This window comes from Peromyscus californicus, unplaced genomic scaffold, assembly GCF_007827085.1.
Source record: "Peromyscus californicus insignis strain IS unplaced genomic scaffold, ASM782708v3 Scaffold_6__1_contigs__length_162567912, whole genome shotgun sequence".
Taxonomy (NCBI): domain Eukaryota; kingdom Metazoa; phylum Chordata; class Mammalia; order Rodentia; family Cricetidae; genus Peromyscus; species Peromyscus californicus.
In genome coordinates, this window is record NW_026294584.1 from 81,810,809 (window position 1) to 81,826,707 (window position 15,899).

General features: G+C 39.4%; 1 protein-coding gene across 4 annotated transcripts in view; it reads left to right on the forward strand.

Annotated features, from left to right (window-relative positions):
* The window catches only part of Prdm5 (PR/SET domain 5), a 168,642-nt gene that overhangs the window by 67,523 nt on the left and 85,220 nt on the right, over window positions 1-15,899 (forward strand). For all 4 annotated transcript variants that reach the window (XR_008214342.1, XM_052720226.1, XM_052720228.1 and 1 more), the window contains exons 4-7: window positions 5,287-5,461; window positions 7,059-7,221; window positions 8,745-8,866; window positions 12,855-12,934. Coding sequence is in view for 3 of the 4 variants with exons in the window: in XM_052720226.1 (XP_052576186.1) it covers window positions 5,287-5,461; window positions 7,059-7,221; window positions 8,745-8,866; window positions 12,855-12,934 (540 nt within the window). In the remaining variant the exon portion in view is untranslated. The remainder of the gene's footprint in view (window positions 1-5,286; window positions 5,462-7,058; window positions 7,222-8,744; window positions 8,867-12,854; window positions 12,935-15,899) is intronic.

The following is a 15,899-nucleotide window of genomic DNA, read 5'->3' on the forward strand; positions in this document are numbered from 1 at the left end:
CTTAGCCAAGCAAAGATTAATAAAGAAAGCATGGCCAACGCAACCTTGATTAGTTGAAACAGTTTTTGAAAAGAAAGTGAATATTTTAACCACTGGCTTTCAAATTTATGTTAAAACACTGTAATAGCAGGGTGATAGCTTTGTGGTTTAGAACATGTACTGCTCTCACAGAGTACCCTAATTAGGTCCAAACACCTTTGTTGAGTGGCCTCACACCTGCTTGTAACTCCAGCTCAAGAGGATTCAGTACCCTCTTCTGGCTCCATGGGTACGGTATGTACATGCACATACCCTACACAAAAAAAGGACAAATTTCACACATAATTAAAAATACATTAAATAAATAAACAGTAATAGCTGATACTCCTGGTTATTAAGCACATGCTGGGGTGGTACTTTGCAAGATCTTACAGCTGTTAATACTTTTAATCTTTTCAGCCATCCCATGGAACAGATTGTTTTTATTAAGATATTCTAAATATTTTATTATATTTATTAAAAATATAAAAATGTATAATATAAAATATTTATATGTTTATTAATATAGCCACTTTAAAGATGAGGACACTGATGTTTGTAGAAGTTGAGCTATCGGTCACATAACTGATCAGTCTAGAAGAGACTTTAAACCATAGGCATCCCAAATTCTGTGTTCTTTCCTAGACACCATGTGGCATCACTTCCTAGTGTCATGTAATAGGACTTTAATTTGTTTTCTTCTGCTTTACTATAAAAGCAACAGAAAAATAATTATAAAATCCTTGGATCATCTACCATTGGAAACAAGCCCTTATTTGTGCATAAGTCTTACTATTTTAGACATTGTCTTATTAGGATTAAATATTGCTGTGATAAATACCATGACCAAAAACAACTTGGGGAAGAAAGGATTTGTTTGCTGTATGCTTTCACATCACTGTTCATTACTGAAGGAAGTAAGGAGAGGAACTCAAACAGACCACAAACCTGGAGACAGGAGCTTTTGCAGTGGTCGCGAAGGAGTGCTGCTTACTGGCTTGCTCAGCTTGCTTTCTTGTAGAACCGAAGACCACCTGCCCTTCAGTAGCTTCAGCCACAATGAGCTGAGCCCTCCCACATTAACCACTAGTTAAGAAAATGTTCTACAGTTTTGCCTGCAGTCTGATCTTACAGAGGCATTTTCTCAGTTGAGATTCCCTCCTCTCAGATAACTATAGCTTGTTCAAAATGATGTAAAATTAGCCAGCACAGAATTGTTGATTTAGATATCTATATCTGTATAATATCTACCTTTATTTCTGTCTTTCCATAGCAATAGGGGTTGATAAATCTTTAAAAAACAGGTGTTAGATATTTAACATGTTTTAACTGATTGAGCATTTAGGGTGTTGCAACCCTTTGATATTATAGATAGCTTATAGGAGAAGCAATTTGCCAAACATCAGGTGCAAGTAAAATCAAGCAAAATGAGAAGAGACACAAACACAAAACATTCAAAGTTATAAGCAATAATGGAAGAGATGAGTAATAGTTAAAAGTTACTTGCTGTATGGTGTATCTATTAGCTTGCGAAAGCTAATAGTTTGGGAGTACTTTGGAGCAGAGTATGGTCTTGAAGAACTTTATACATTTCCAGCCCAATCACCTGAAGCCTTAGGCAGACAATAAACAGTGTCTTAGCACCAAGGTTGAGGCCCAAGAACGTGAATTCCCAAAATATAAATAGCCAGCAGGATTTCTGCAAGGAGGGACCATGTTCATGTGACTAAGTCATGAACAGAAATAATGGGTGTCATAAAGAGAATCAAATATGAAGGTCAGAATGTCAAAACAGGCTTACTAATAAAAGGGAGTTGATATTGAGTCTCAGTGCATTAGAACCATACTCATTTGTTAAAACATATTTTTATTATTCTTCATTATGTGTATGTGTGTGTATCTGAGTGTGAGCATGTGCTTATGTGTGTGCAAGTGCCTGTGGAGGCCAAAGGTATTGGATCCTCTAGGTGTGGAGTTAAAGGTGCTTGTTAGCTGCCCAGTCATCTCTCTATCTCCTATATCTGTCTCCTAGATCTCTGTCTTCTAGATCTTTACATTCTTCCCACTGCAGTTCAATAGATGATAAAGCATTGAGTGAACCTGCAGGTTAGGAAAATAGCTCCACAAGGCTCCAGAAATTAGTAACATGGCAGGTTCTGACAGAGCTTGGAAAGGGAACAATACCATGATGAAAGTTACAGGAATTGTGATGATATTAAAAATTAGTACAGTGTAGCTACTAGGTTCGTTTTGACCCACAAGTTCAGTTCCTGGTTGTTTGCATTGTTTCTGTGATCTGTGGTCAGGCACCATGTATAAGGAACATGCAGTGGAAGCAAAAGGGACTGGAAGGGTCCAGAGTCCAGGTGGTCCCTTTGAGGGCCTACCCCTAATCGACTTCCTGTGACTAGACCTCACCTTGTAAAGGATCCACCCACCATCTCAATAACATCACATGTTAGAGATCAAGCCTTCGATGTGTGAGACTTTCAAGATCCCCACTGTGTTAACAGGCAGGAAGAGATTTAAGAGTGTGATCTTAACAACATGGTAGCAAATGCAGAGGAAGAGACCCTAAGTCTTGGTAAAGGTGTGAATTATATGCAGGAGGGTTCTCGAATTCCTTAAACAGATATATGCTATGCCTGTAACTGCATTTCACTTTATATTATAATGTGGCCAGACACTTCAGGTTGTGAAAGACTGCCATTGTTTTTTATTGAAAGTCTAGTAAATATTAAACCCAGATTTCATTAGAGTCTCCCAATAAGCATGCATCCCTTGAAGTTACAGTTTAATATAATGTTATCATGTTTTAAAATTAAAGATTATCTACTGCTGTGCAAGCCATCACAGAAATGACTGATGTTCCAGAAAGCGGTTTCATTTAGTTTTCATGCATGTAGATCAGATAAGCACTGAGATTTATGGTTGTCTCTGGGGCCTCCATTAGGCAAGGCCTCAAGTGCTTGGACAGAATGAACCTGGGAAGGTCTGCTTCTGATACAGTCTCTTCTACTGACTGTGTCTTTTTGTTTCTTTATTTGTGTTACATCAAGAGTAGTAGTTTACAAACTGCTTCAGTTTTCCTAACTAGAAATAACTATATTTCTGGAGGTGTGGATGGTCAGAATCATGGTCTTATCAACTGTGACTAAACACAGATTGAATCTGCTTTTCTCTCTTCCATATTGGTGAATAATGATAATCATTTCTCCAGGGAACTCTCCAAATATATATTTGGCTTTTTAAATTACGAAATATACTTAAAAACAAAAAATTAGACTTGGTGGTGCACTCTTACAATCTTAGCACTGGGGAAGCAGGGCCTGGAGAATTGTACAGTGAGACCTTTCCCAAATGCTGTGCTTATTTATTGTCTTCATTGTCAACATGACAGAATAATCAACACCATGGAAACACACCTCTGCACATGTCTGTGAGGGTACCTTGAGAAAGGTTTAACTGAGTCCCATGGGAAGATCCACCCTGAATGTGGGCAGGCACCATAGAGCTGAGCACAGTATTCCACCTCTATCTGCTTCCTGACTGCAGCTGCAATGTGATCAGCCGCCCCCTGCTCCCAGAGCAATGACTTCCCGGACTATGATGGATCAAACTCTCAAACTGTCAGAATAAACTCTTCCTTCCTTAAGTTGTTTTTGTTACACGTTTTGTCACAACAAGGGGCTGGGGGCATGGGGGAGGTAGTTAGGGTGCTCAAGCAAAGTCACACACAGTAGCTCTTTTCCAGTCCTAAAAATACATGTGTGAACTTTTAAATAGTTTCTGGGTTTTCTGCTTGTGTATACTGTACCTTTTCATCTAAACCAGCAGTTCTCAACCTGTGGGTTGAGACCTCTTTGGGGGAGTCCAACAAACCTTTCACAGGGGTCACCCAAGGCTGTTGGAAAACACAGATATGTACATTATAATTCATAACAATAACAAAATTACAGTTATGAAGTAGCAACAAAAACAATTTTATGGTTGGGGGTCACCACAACATGAGGAACTGTGTTAAAGTGTCGCAGCATTAGGAAGGTTGAGAACCACTGCTCTAAACAGCCATTGCATATCCCCACTCCCCCACCCCCCGCACCCCTCCTTTCTCACTGGGCCCTTCAACTTTAGTGCATAATGCACTCTCAGACTAGTGCAGGCTTCCTTCTGTGCTTTGTGCTTTATGAATTTTACTTCTCAGTGGAGCTTGTTTTCCTTGCTCTTTCCTCATTTTGCCCACGAAGAGGTTTCAATAAATTCATTTTGTGTTTCTTTTGTTTATGTTCACCAGACAAGCTAAGGTACTGTCTTAGGGAGGCTTCTCAGCTATGTGAGAAAATCCACTCTGGGTGTTTGCTCCTGGGAGAGCCGGCCTTGCGGCCCCAGGACTGGCTTCCTTGGAGATGGGCCTAAGGCTCAGGGAGGCGTTTTATGCCAATTTTTTCCGGGAGTGAAAATTCTCTGGGAATTCCTTAGGTTCTGCAGTGTTCCTCCTGTGTGTCTGCTATTGGATCGGGGGTTCTCCCAGAGTAGTTATCATTTCAGCTGTTACTGATTCCTGCCTGCTAGAACTTCCTTTGAAAATAGAAAAGGTATGTGCTGGCTGCCTCTGTTCTTTTCCTCTGCTTTCCGTTATTTCCGTAGGATTAGCAAGGCCAAAGAAGTGAGGAATACAGGATCACTCAGTCGATACTGTCAATTTCCTGTGTCTAGCGTCTTTGGTATTTCTCGTTCTGCTCTCTAGAAATTCTTTCTGAAAAGAATTCATTTATAGTTCCTCCATTTTGTGTCCGAATTTGAAAATTTTCTCTTCTAATTTCATATGTCATATTACTCAGAATGAAATCACTAATGCATATTTAAACATTTGTAAATACAGTTCATATGAAGTCACTCATCTTAATAATTTGTATATATTTATATTTTGTTTGCCAGGTGACTTGAATATTTCTTAGCATCCAGATCAACTAGAGATAAAGAAAAAGTAGTAGTAAACTTTCATGGGCCATGGTCCTCAGTTATTTCATTATAGTATTTATTCATTTGTTTGCTTGTTTGTGTTTTGAGACAAGGTCTCTTGTAGCCTAGGATGGCCTTGAACTTTTGTATCTGATCCTAACCTTGAATCTTGTTTCCTGTTTCACATCCCGGGTGCTGACAGGTGTGCATCATCAATACGCCATACTCAGTTACTAGATCTTAAAATGACTTCTAGTTTGACATCAGAAGCTAATGGTGCCTTAGCATTTTTAAACTTTGTTTCAGGAAGGAGAAAATATTTTCTACTTGGCAGTTGATGATATAGAAACTGATACAGAGCTTCTGATTGGCTACCTGGACAGTGATGTGGAGGCAGAGGAGGAGGAGCAACAAGCTCTTACCGTGACCAAAGAAGGCAAAACTGACCAATCTAAGGGACAGTCGGCCCCTGGAGGCAAAGGTACTGCATCTTCATGTGATGATCTGAAGGAAGAGACGTTGACGAGGAAGTCGTTTGAATTATTTGAATTATACTTATTTGTTTAATTTGGTGTTATTAAAATAGTTTTTGTCAAATCTATTCTTCTCTTCTGAATAGCAGGAAAAGAATTGTATGGGGTAAGTAACAATTGCCTTGGAGGATGGCCAAGTTAGAGGAAGGCAGCTCTGGTTCTTGTCACTGTGCTAACACAGTGAAGGGCTGTGTACTCCTGCACTGACTCTGCCAATCTTCCGTTTAAAAGCCTGGGCCAGTAAGGAGTTTGCTCAGACTCTGAGAGTTTAATCTCATGCATAATGAGGAGATCAGATGTGCAGGGTGGCCCTGGAGATATGGTCCCTAGGCTCTGCCTTGTGAGATCTTCTGGGAATCTGGACCTTCTGGCAATCTATTTGTATTCTGGTCACAGCAGCCGGGGAGGATTGCTAATTTGTCCTATTTTGGGGGACCAGTAACTTCCGGTGATCATAGGTGAAACCTGTAGTCCAGGGACAGATGCCCATTGGTTGTTGACTGCTGTGAAATAGTCAGTTGTTGCTGGGCCTTATGTTTTATCCCTGAAGAAAATTTGAGGGAAATGTCAACAGTACTGCTGTAGCACACTGTGTGTTTGTCCATTTGGACTGCGTGCGTACTTTTAAACAGTCCTGAATTTCTTGTTCAGAGCTCTGCAGTCTGGGACATTCATGGTGAGGTACCAGCATGTTTGGTGTCCTTTTACAAAGTGAAACATACAAAAAACAAACAAAACCCCAGCAAAAGAGACAAAGATGTCACCCGTGTATTTACCAGTGTAGAGTTTGATTATTTGAATGTGGCACCTTAAGTATGTAAAAGTCTTGGAATTAGAAGTGGGAAAAACAGCAACATGGGAAAGTGCACCTGAGATATGATCACAGACATTATACTTCACGGATGGGACACATGTGGCTTTGGCATGCTCCAGCTGTGTCTTCAGGGTGGCATTATTGATTATTTTAGTTTTTTTCATATTTTAAAAATACATAATACATTTTAATCCTCATTTTGTTGGAAAATGACTCAAAAATACACAACATTAATGGCATCCTGAAGAACTTGGGTAGAGCTCTTCCAGTCGTGTGCAATAGGGGTGCCTCACCCACTGCACCAGCCACAGTCAGCACTGCTTTCATGATGTGCCTTACTTCAAATGTGTGTGAGAGTCCCCGTTGGCAATTCGAGATAGTTTATGTCTGTTGGATTTTTCTCCTTGTCAAATGCAGAGTGAACTGAAGATGACCCATTTTCCTGGAAAAGTTTTGCTTTGCCCTCAGCATTTATTGTCACTTTTGATCTGAAACATTAATATTAAAAGGGAAACTGGAGATTGAATTTGATTTTGTATTGCTTCTGTGAAACATGATAAAATGATTTTTAAAATAGTTTTTCTGATACATGTTTGTTTTATGTTCAATATGGGCAGTGCATACATTTGTTAGAGAAAATAAAAATTGACTGTAGTTGACACAATTTGATGTTGAAATAAGGCCCAAAGCTAATCCCCGGCTTTGAACTCCAGTGTTATACCGTTTCGCAGGTCAAGAGGACTATGCCTGCCCACAGTGTGAGTCGAGCTTTTCCAGTGAGGAAATTCTTACTGAGCACCGCCAGACCTTGCACCAGAAACCTGTGGGGGAGAAAGAGTTCAAATGCGAGAGCTGTGGGAAGAAGTTCCCCGTGAGGCAGGCCTTGCAGAGACAGTGCGTATGCTCAGGGTGTTCCAGCTTATGAACAGACACTCGGACTGTTCACTTTGCTTGGTACTGCTCTGAATATATGTGTTTCTGTGTGTGAGCACATACCAGTGCGCGTGTGGGAAAGTGGAGGGCAGCCTTCTTTGGCATGAGTTCATCTTTTCTGAGTTTTCCTGGGTTTTGACTACTTTGATCATGAGTTTTACAGGTAAATATGATTTAGGCTAGCTCTTCTCTGTTTGATTCTTGCCATTAAATGTTATGCTTAATGGTTTACTATCCTGAAATTTACATATGCACAATTTAGCCAATGCATTGAGGTTATTTACAAGTCTCACTTATTTGCTCCTTTATTTGTTTTAAAGTTGTTTAAGTAATGAATACTTCAGTGTAGGGATAATGAATGGACGGGAAGCACCAGCTCTTTCATAGCGACTTAGAAGATGAATAGGGCAGAGTGTGACAGTAAGGTGAATTACATGAATTTACCTTTTACCTTGTCTTAATCACTTATTGTTTATAACATATAAAATTAGCCTGCATTTTAACATCTTGTAAGAACAGAGTTATCAAAAGTGAGAGAATGTACAGCGATTATAAATGTCTACACTTAGCAGACTGTCACCTTACATGAGCTTAGCATCTTCCAGGCTTAATGTTTACTTTTCAATTTGTTAAATTTCAAAGTGTGTCATTTCATTTCCACCTATCTACCTATCTGTCTGTCTATCTATCTATCTATCTATCTATCTATCTATCTATCTATCTACCTGTCGATCTATCTAGCTATCAATCCATCTATCATCTACATATAGATATGGCATTTCTATATATTCTATGTATCAGCTTTTGCTTATGAAATCCAAAAATAATTTTATTTACATGTAACAAATCTTTAGAAAAAATGATACCTTTAGGATGGATTAAACATTTAGAGATTTTATTAACTTCTTCTAGCCAAGCAAGAGTTATGTACTTTTTAATAAGTTAACTTCAGCCTGTATTCTATTCAGCTTTTACATGTGTTTTATTGCACTTATTATAATGTGAGCCGTATCTTAGAGCTAAATAAAGTACCATTAAAAATGTAGCAGAGTCAGGGCAGGGTGTCAGGAGGAGGATGGGGGATCACTCAGCACTCTGGCTTCCTCTCTTCCCCCCTTCCTCAGTGTTCATCACTGCACAGCCAGAGCAGCCTGAAGGATTCTCCAGAGTGTTCACTGTTCTGTTGGCAGTTCTTTCAGTTCAGCACTGAGGTTTAGTGTCTAGTTATAAAGTGGCTTTTACAAATTTGAAGATCATCTTTGCATGCATAATCTCATACTTAAAGTTAGTCAGCATTATACTAAGTAAACTGAAGAGTTTAAATACTTCTTTCCTACCTACATAATTAATGCATGGAATGATCTTGAGACTCCTGCAGGAAGCATGTCCTAGGAGGCATGGGTTACAGAAGCCTGCTGTGATGTTTAAAGTCTGTAGGTATGTCTTCATCATTTCTTCTGCTCCCCTTGCTACTTGTCTTATAGTTTTGAGCAGCACCAGAAGGCTTGCCGAGGGGATGCCAGGTTTGTGTGCAAAGTCGACAGCTGTGGGAAGAGGCTGAAAAGCAAGGATGCCCTGAAAAGGCACCAGGAAAATGTCCACACTGGTGAGGAGGCATTGGACAGTCCTTACTAACTGGGCTCCCTCTCCCCAGGCCTCGGGATCTCCTTTTGATTCTCTGTTGTGAGGAGGATTCCCATTGTGCTTCCTACCGATGCACATCTTACTTGCTTGTGTGTTTCACTGAATAGTATTTTTCAAGTTGATTTCAGCAGTGTTTATCACTTTCCCTATGTCTGAATTAATCATCACTGGAAACCAAGCTCACACTTAGCTGCTCTTGTCACTCAGGTGTATTGTTTGATCACTTCACTGTTTTTAGTCTATAAATTTTATTTCTCATACATTGTCGAAATTGATAATTTGCAATTATATCTTTGAAACTGTGAAGCGATGTACTTCTGCCTTAATATTTTTACAGGAGCATTCAGTGCCTTTAGTGCTCACATTTCTTCTGTACTGGAGATAATTCGTAACTATATTTTGACATGGAGTTGAAAATATTTGAATTTTAAGCAAACACTTACTTAACTCCTTGTAATTGCTAACCAAACAGTAAAACCAAACATTCGATTGTCACCTAGGATTTTGTCCTTGGTATTTTCTCAGCCATCAGTGAATATATTTTGGGTTGTGATAATTGTTTCACTGTGGGGCTTTTCCCCTTCTTCACTGTCTGTTTGGTAAAGGAGTTTGAGACCCATGGAAATCATCATGTCATTCTGTGCACGCACTTTCCTCATGGATTAGCTTTTTTTTTTTTTTTCATTTTTATTTTGCAATACAATTCAGTTCTACATATCAGCCATGGATTCCCTTGTTCTCCCCCCTCTAGCCCCCCTCACCTTCCCCCCAGCCCACCCCCCATTCCCACCTCCTCCAGGGCAAAGCCTCCCCCACGGACTGAGATCAACCTGGTAGACTCAGTCCAGGCAGGTCCAGTCCCCTCCTCTGAGGCCAAGCCAAGCGACCCTGCATAGGCCCCAGGTTTCAAACAGCCAACTCATGCAATGAGCACAGGACCCGGTCTCACTGCCTGGATGCCTCCCAAACAGATCAAGCCAATCAACTGTCTCACCCATTCAGAGGGCCTGATCCAGTTGGTGACCCCTCAGCCATTGGTTCATAGTTCATGTGTTTCCATTTGTTTGGCTATTTGTCCCTGTGCTTTTTCCAACCTTGGTCTCAACAATTTTCGCTCATATAAACCCTCCTCATGGATTAGCTTTTACCCATCACTTCTGCGAAGTGCGTAGAAATGCACCTTTGGATAGGGAGAAAATTCTTTTCTTCCTTCGTGTTTATTCCCACAATTAGGTGAAAAAAGTGACTGATACCCAGCATCAGGACCTCTGTTGCCTGAAAATAACTGACTTTGATAATAAGGTGGCAAAAGGTTAGCATGAGTGTGCCTGGCTGCCGGCCTCACTTCATCACTGACTGGGCCTGCACAGTGGGAGCCGCGAGCAACATTTTGATGGCAGAAGGTGAAGCTTTGGGAGCTAACCTTCAGGGGGTGCCACTCATCAAGACTTCCCAGCGTTGTTTGTGGCTTTCTTTTTGAAGAACATATGGCTGGTATATGGAAAATGACTTCCCCCATTGAATTTAAAATATACTGGTGCATTTCATATGATGGCAGAAGCAAGCATAACTTTTTGATAGATTTGCCTTCATTTTTTCTCCTAATGCTGTTTTGGCTAAAATGCTGTTCTTAATTTTCTCTGTCTTTGTCTGAAACGTATTTTAACCAACTTTTATGTCAGTATAAAGTCAACTTTGCTGAACTAAGTAAAAAGCCAGATGGATGCTACAACTCTGGAAACTTTTCTGTCCTCATAACTAGGCATATGGTCTTCCTGCTGTGCTTATAGTGTAATTTTTGAGTCTTCTTGTAATTGGCCTTGGGTTGCTTACTATTGCAGGTTTGGAGCATTTGTGGTAATTTTGCAGGAAATAATTTATACACAAAGATTTTGTTTCATCATCATTATCCCATGTTGCAGGTTGTGATAAGATGTGAAAGCTGCTGTATTTTAGCTAGGGTCTCCATGTACACCTCTCATTTGGTTTGGTACATGATTTCATTGTTTCTCACCCACAGGCTCCCTTATGCTTCTCCCCTTTTCTCTAAAGTAGGAATGATGGGGAGAGTGCTTCCTATTATAACAAGGAGAGTAGCACTCAGGTATGGCTGAGGACTCTGTAGAAGAGCAGGGGTACTGGAGGAACTAGGAAACCTTGTTACTTCTATAATGACTGATGGTAAAGCATGCCCTTGTTAGGTGATACGCACCATAGAAGGTAAAGGAAGAGAAGCTGAATATTCAAACATAGATCAAACTTCCTTTTTATAGAAACAAGAGCATGTGGTGGGTAGGTTTGTAGGTAAGCGTGTCTATAGGGCTTCATTGACCATCGCTTGCTTCTGTGACTGTCACTGATTTGTTGCTGTTGTTTGTTTTGTTTTTCTGGTGCTGATGATTTAACCCTGGACCCCCACCCCCCCACCCCCACCCCCACCACTGAACTCTATCACCATGTCCCCAGCTCTCTTGAAAGTTAAAATCCATGTATACCATTCCTGAATACAGGAAGCCGGAAGTCTATGGACTCTGTGGATGCTAACACAAAGGGGTATTCATGAGAAATAACATTTTTCTGTATTCTCATAAGCTGTTTCTATATTTCTCTATATGAATCCAATATTCCAGTTGCAAGATAAAAAGGATGTGAGGAGAGAGAGAGTGGGGATGGGAGATTGGTACTGAAGCAGAGGCAGGAATGGAGGGTGAAGTGAAATGAGATGGCTGGAGACGTCAACTTCTTCCTTTTTTCCACTCCTTTTACCTGCCTCATGGGAAGACCAGGGCCTGGTCTGGAGAAGAGCTGTTGTAGGGCATAAAGAACTGTGCCAGGAAGGTGGACAATCCCAAACAATAGGAGTTGGAAAAGATGGAATTTTTTTTTCTCCGTGATCTTTCTGCAATATATGTACAGGCTGATGAACGAGTACACGCAGATTAATGTTCATCTTGCTATGGGAAAAGTTCCTATTTTAAATCCCTGTTGTAATCACCAAACCCAGTTTTCTTGGCTGTGTAGTCTGTAGAGTACTTTAAACAGGTTAAACTTACCTGCTGTTACTGTGACTATCTTGGTATTTTGAAAAGCAGGATGAAAACTTCTACCTTGCCTTTTCTAAACATTTGCTTTCCTTTCATAAACTTTATTATACAATATAATCAAATGACACAGTGACAACAGTTTTGGTGTCACAGGTGCATGTCACTGAGGTTGGAGTGAGAATGGATGTCGGTTTCTTTCATACTTGGGTGATGTGATGGACACAGGATGCTGCATTATGTTAAATATGTACTTTGGGAGTTTTAAAATAAAGTCATTTAATATTGTAAAGTATCATTTTGAAGTTATTTGCATTGGTACAGATAATATGGTTATGACATTGCATTCTGGCATTAGTTTGAGTCACTGTGGAGTTTGAAATATGAAACGAGCCCCTCTGATCACTGTAAAAGAAGACCAAATTTAGCCTTGGTTTGATTTTCTAACCGTGTAGATTGCCAATGTAATATACTACTGTGGTTGTTTTTACACTATACTATTTATTAATACTTATTTGATGAGGCTTGGGCTCAAAATCTACATGGGTTTATTACTGAAAGAAAAGTGTGAATGAAAATGAAAGGAAAGCATTTGATGAAAGGTGAAGGAGATGGAAAAATCAATTTCTGAATTAAAATATTAACTTTTCCTTTTAAAAGCACATTTGATTCCTTTTAATTTTGTTCTGACTTTTGTGGAAATTTTTTCTCTAAAGACTATTTTAACAGATGGAAAAGTGAAATGTTTATTTGATCTATGTAGAAACTGGTGATCTGGGGACTTTCAAGTTGGAAAACAGAGACTTGAGTAAAACAGCATAGAATTCTAAATGGTGATGATGGAATCCTGTAGAGGGGATACTGGGTCAACCTCAGTTAATCTGTGATGGTGTTTCATCCCCATCTTAGGTGATCCTAAGAGAAAGCTCATATGCTCCGTGTGCAATAGAAGGTGTGCCTCAGTGTCAAGCCTGCAGGAGCACAGGAAGGTGGGTGAGAGCCTGTTGGCTGCATGGCCTCCAGTTACGATCTGCCCTATGCACTTGGTTGATGTTATACTAAGACAGACCTTAGCCGGGACAGTGTGTACTACAGTGCAGAAGGAGTGTGCGAGAGAGTGTACTGCAGAACAGTTGTGATGTTCCTAGTTAGCTGACAGACTCTTCAACGCCAGGAGTCGCAGCCGATTGATCCCTACAGAGCGCCCACCGTGTCGTCAAGATTCTTCAGTTGGTGTTTGCTCGGGAAACCTAAGTCAGGGATTTAAAAACATACATTTTTTACGCTAGAAGTTTGCCCTTTTTATTAAAATGCATACATATTATAATTTAGTTTGGTACAAAACTAATTTATAAAACTATGTATGCGATGATAGAGTCCACAATATGTCCTGATTTAACATGTTAAATATTTAGTGTATCTAAGAACATGGAAAAATTTCAGTTACTTGATATCCAGAGGAGATACTGCTGGTAAGTGTAAAAAATTCACTTTTCTTGTGATTTGTGAAATGCTTTTTGTGTATTTGTATGTAGATTTATTACATAGTAATTTGGTAGGACTTAAAGTTCGTATTACTTTTCATCTACTAGTCCCCCAAATGTCCATGCATTTAAATTATGACATATGAAACAGTTACTATCATATTGACATGAGTGAAGTTGTCTTCTGTATTTAGAGGGATTTTTTTTAAATCATCTTTGGGAGAAATAATGGATTGCAAATAAAGATCCAGTTTATTTTTCTGTCAGTAATTCTCCATGTAACATTAGGCTGGATTTCTCATTTCCGAAAAGGGATATTGAACCGATTTGAATTTTCTGTTTGTTCTTTTAGTTTTTGCAGTATCCAGCTGGTGATTTTATGGGGCTGTTTAAGATGTAATATGCCTCTTGAATTTGGGTGTCATTTTTGTGCAGGAGCCAGACTATTCTGCCCAGTACCATTCAGACTTTAGTATGTGTGCTGACATTGCAGAATGCCAGTCTAGATACTTTTCTTCTAGCTCCACCCCTTAAATTTTGTGTGTGTGTGTGTGTGTGTGTGTGTGTGTGTGTGTGTGTGTGTGTGTGTGTACCTGTGTATACATGTGAATGCAGACAAGAACATGCCATGCACACATGTGGAGACCAGGGGCACACTGTCCATTTTTGGTCCTCACCTTCTGCCTGGTTTAAGACAGGCTCTTGTTCTCTGCTGCATACACCACAGCTTCTGAGCTGGCTCCTGTGGGGGCTCCTTTCTCTGCCTTTTGTGTCATCATAGGAACACTGGCATTGCAGACCGTTTTTATGTGGGATCTGGGAATGTGAACTTAGAGCTTCATGCTTGCACAGAGCATGCTTTACTGACTGAGTCTCTCAAGGTTCTGTAGGTCCTTTTTTTCTCTCTCTTATTAATGCTAGGACTTTTGAAGAGACTTAGTCTGAGGCAAAAATATTAAATATGTTGGTGTATGTGTTTCTAAACACCTCTGTTTGAAAGTCTATGATTTATTTCCTGCATCTATTTAATCTCAGATGATGATGTTTAAGATATTTTAAGAGTATTTTAGCAAACTTAGTCATGGAGTTGAGTAATGCCTTATTGTCCATTTTTTTTTTTTTTTTTTTTTTTATAATATAGAGACTTTCTCCATAAAAGAACAATTTGGTAGAAAAAAGGTTTACCTGTTGGTAGACTGCAGAAGGTACAGCTGTGCCTTCAAGTTATGAACACTGGCAGAATTTTAATAAATCATTAGCTTAAGTAGCCCCTCAAAGTCCTTCTCTATACAAGGGAGATTCTAGTAACTCCAAAAATGTCAGTCACCTTAGTTGGCCAGCGCTAATGTCTAGTAGAGGGTGGTTGCAGTGTTTCCCCTTGACAGTAGATGGTGCTTTATGACAATATTAAATTACAGCATGGTGTACTCTTGTATTAATTACAGTATATTATCCTGTATTGTAATAAAGCACATTATGATTTTTGTTTAAAGTTATTTATTTAGGAATTCAGATGGTAAATTATCACCCTGAAAATCAGCATGGAAAATTGGAAATTTAGCAAAACAGGTTTTCTTAACATTGGGTATAATTAAATAGTATTGCCTGCCATTTGTCTGTTAAGTTTTGTTAGAAGTTTTGAAAGTGTCCATGGCCATAATTTTCACTATAAATAAAATACTTAATGCAAAAAAGCTTTTATGTGCAGTAAATACTGAAATTTATATATTTCATTAGTTTAACCTTGAAAAATGTTTCAAAAACTATAAGATTTAAAAATTAGATAAATAAGTGTTTAGCAGTATTTTTTATTAAATGGTTATTTTATCCATAGATTATATTTTAACATTTTATATAGCAATAAAATTTAAATACTACAAATAAAGTTTTCACTTTTATATGACACGGAAGATTTCTCATTTTAAACTATCTTGTTAGCATTATAAAATTACATATTGTGTATTTTTACATGCAGTGTTTAAGAATATAAATCTGTACTTACTAGCTTTTAATAAACATTACATATCCTGTCTGTATTTCTTAAACTTCCGTTTTTAGCCTAATCCTTCATCAGCGTTTGCCAGGGAGAGGCCGCCTGACCTTCCTCTGTGCCCTGTAGCACTCTGTTCCTAGATCTACCACCAGTAGCTACCAAGGCTCCACACTGCGATCTGTCCTTGCTCAGAATTGGGTGTGGATGAATCTTGGCATATATAGAATTCAGACCCCAGAGGATCGATATCTGTCAGTGACTGCCTGCTTTTCTGCCTTTTCCAGGTTCTCACAAGTGAGTTTTGGCTCACTAAAGAGTAAAACAATCAGAGGAGGGTTTTCAAGCCCAGATCTGCCATGGCATAGAATAAGGAGGGCTGACAGGGCTTGGATCTGTTGGCCTTTCTGCTTCCAACCTTTTTTCTTTCCCCTCTTCCTGCCATGGCCACTTAGATCCCAAGACAGCCTCCCCCCCACC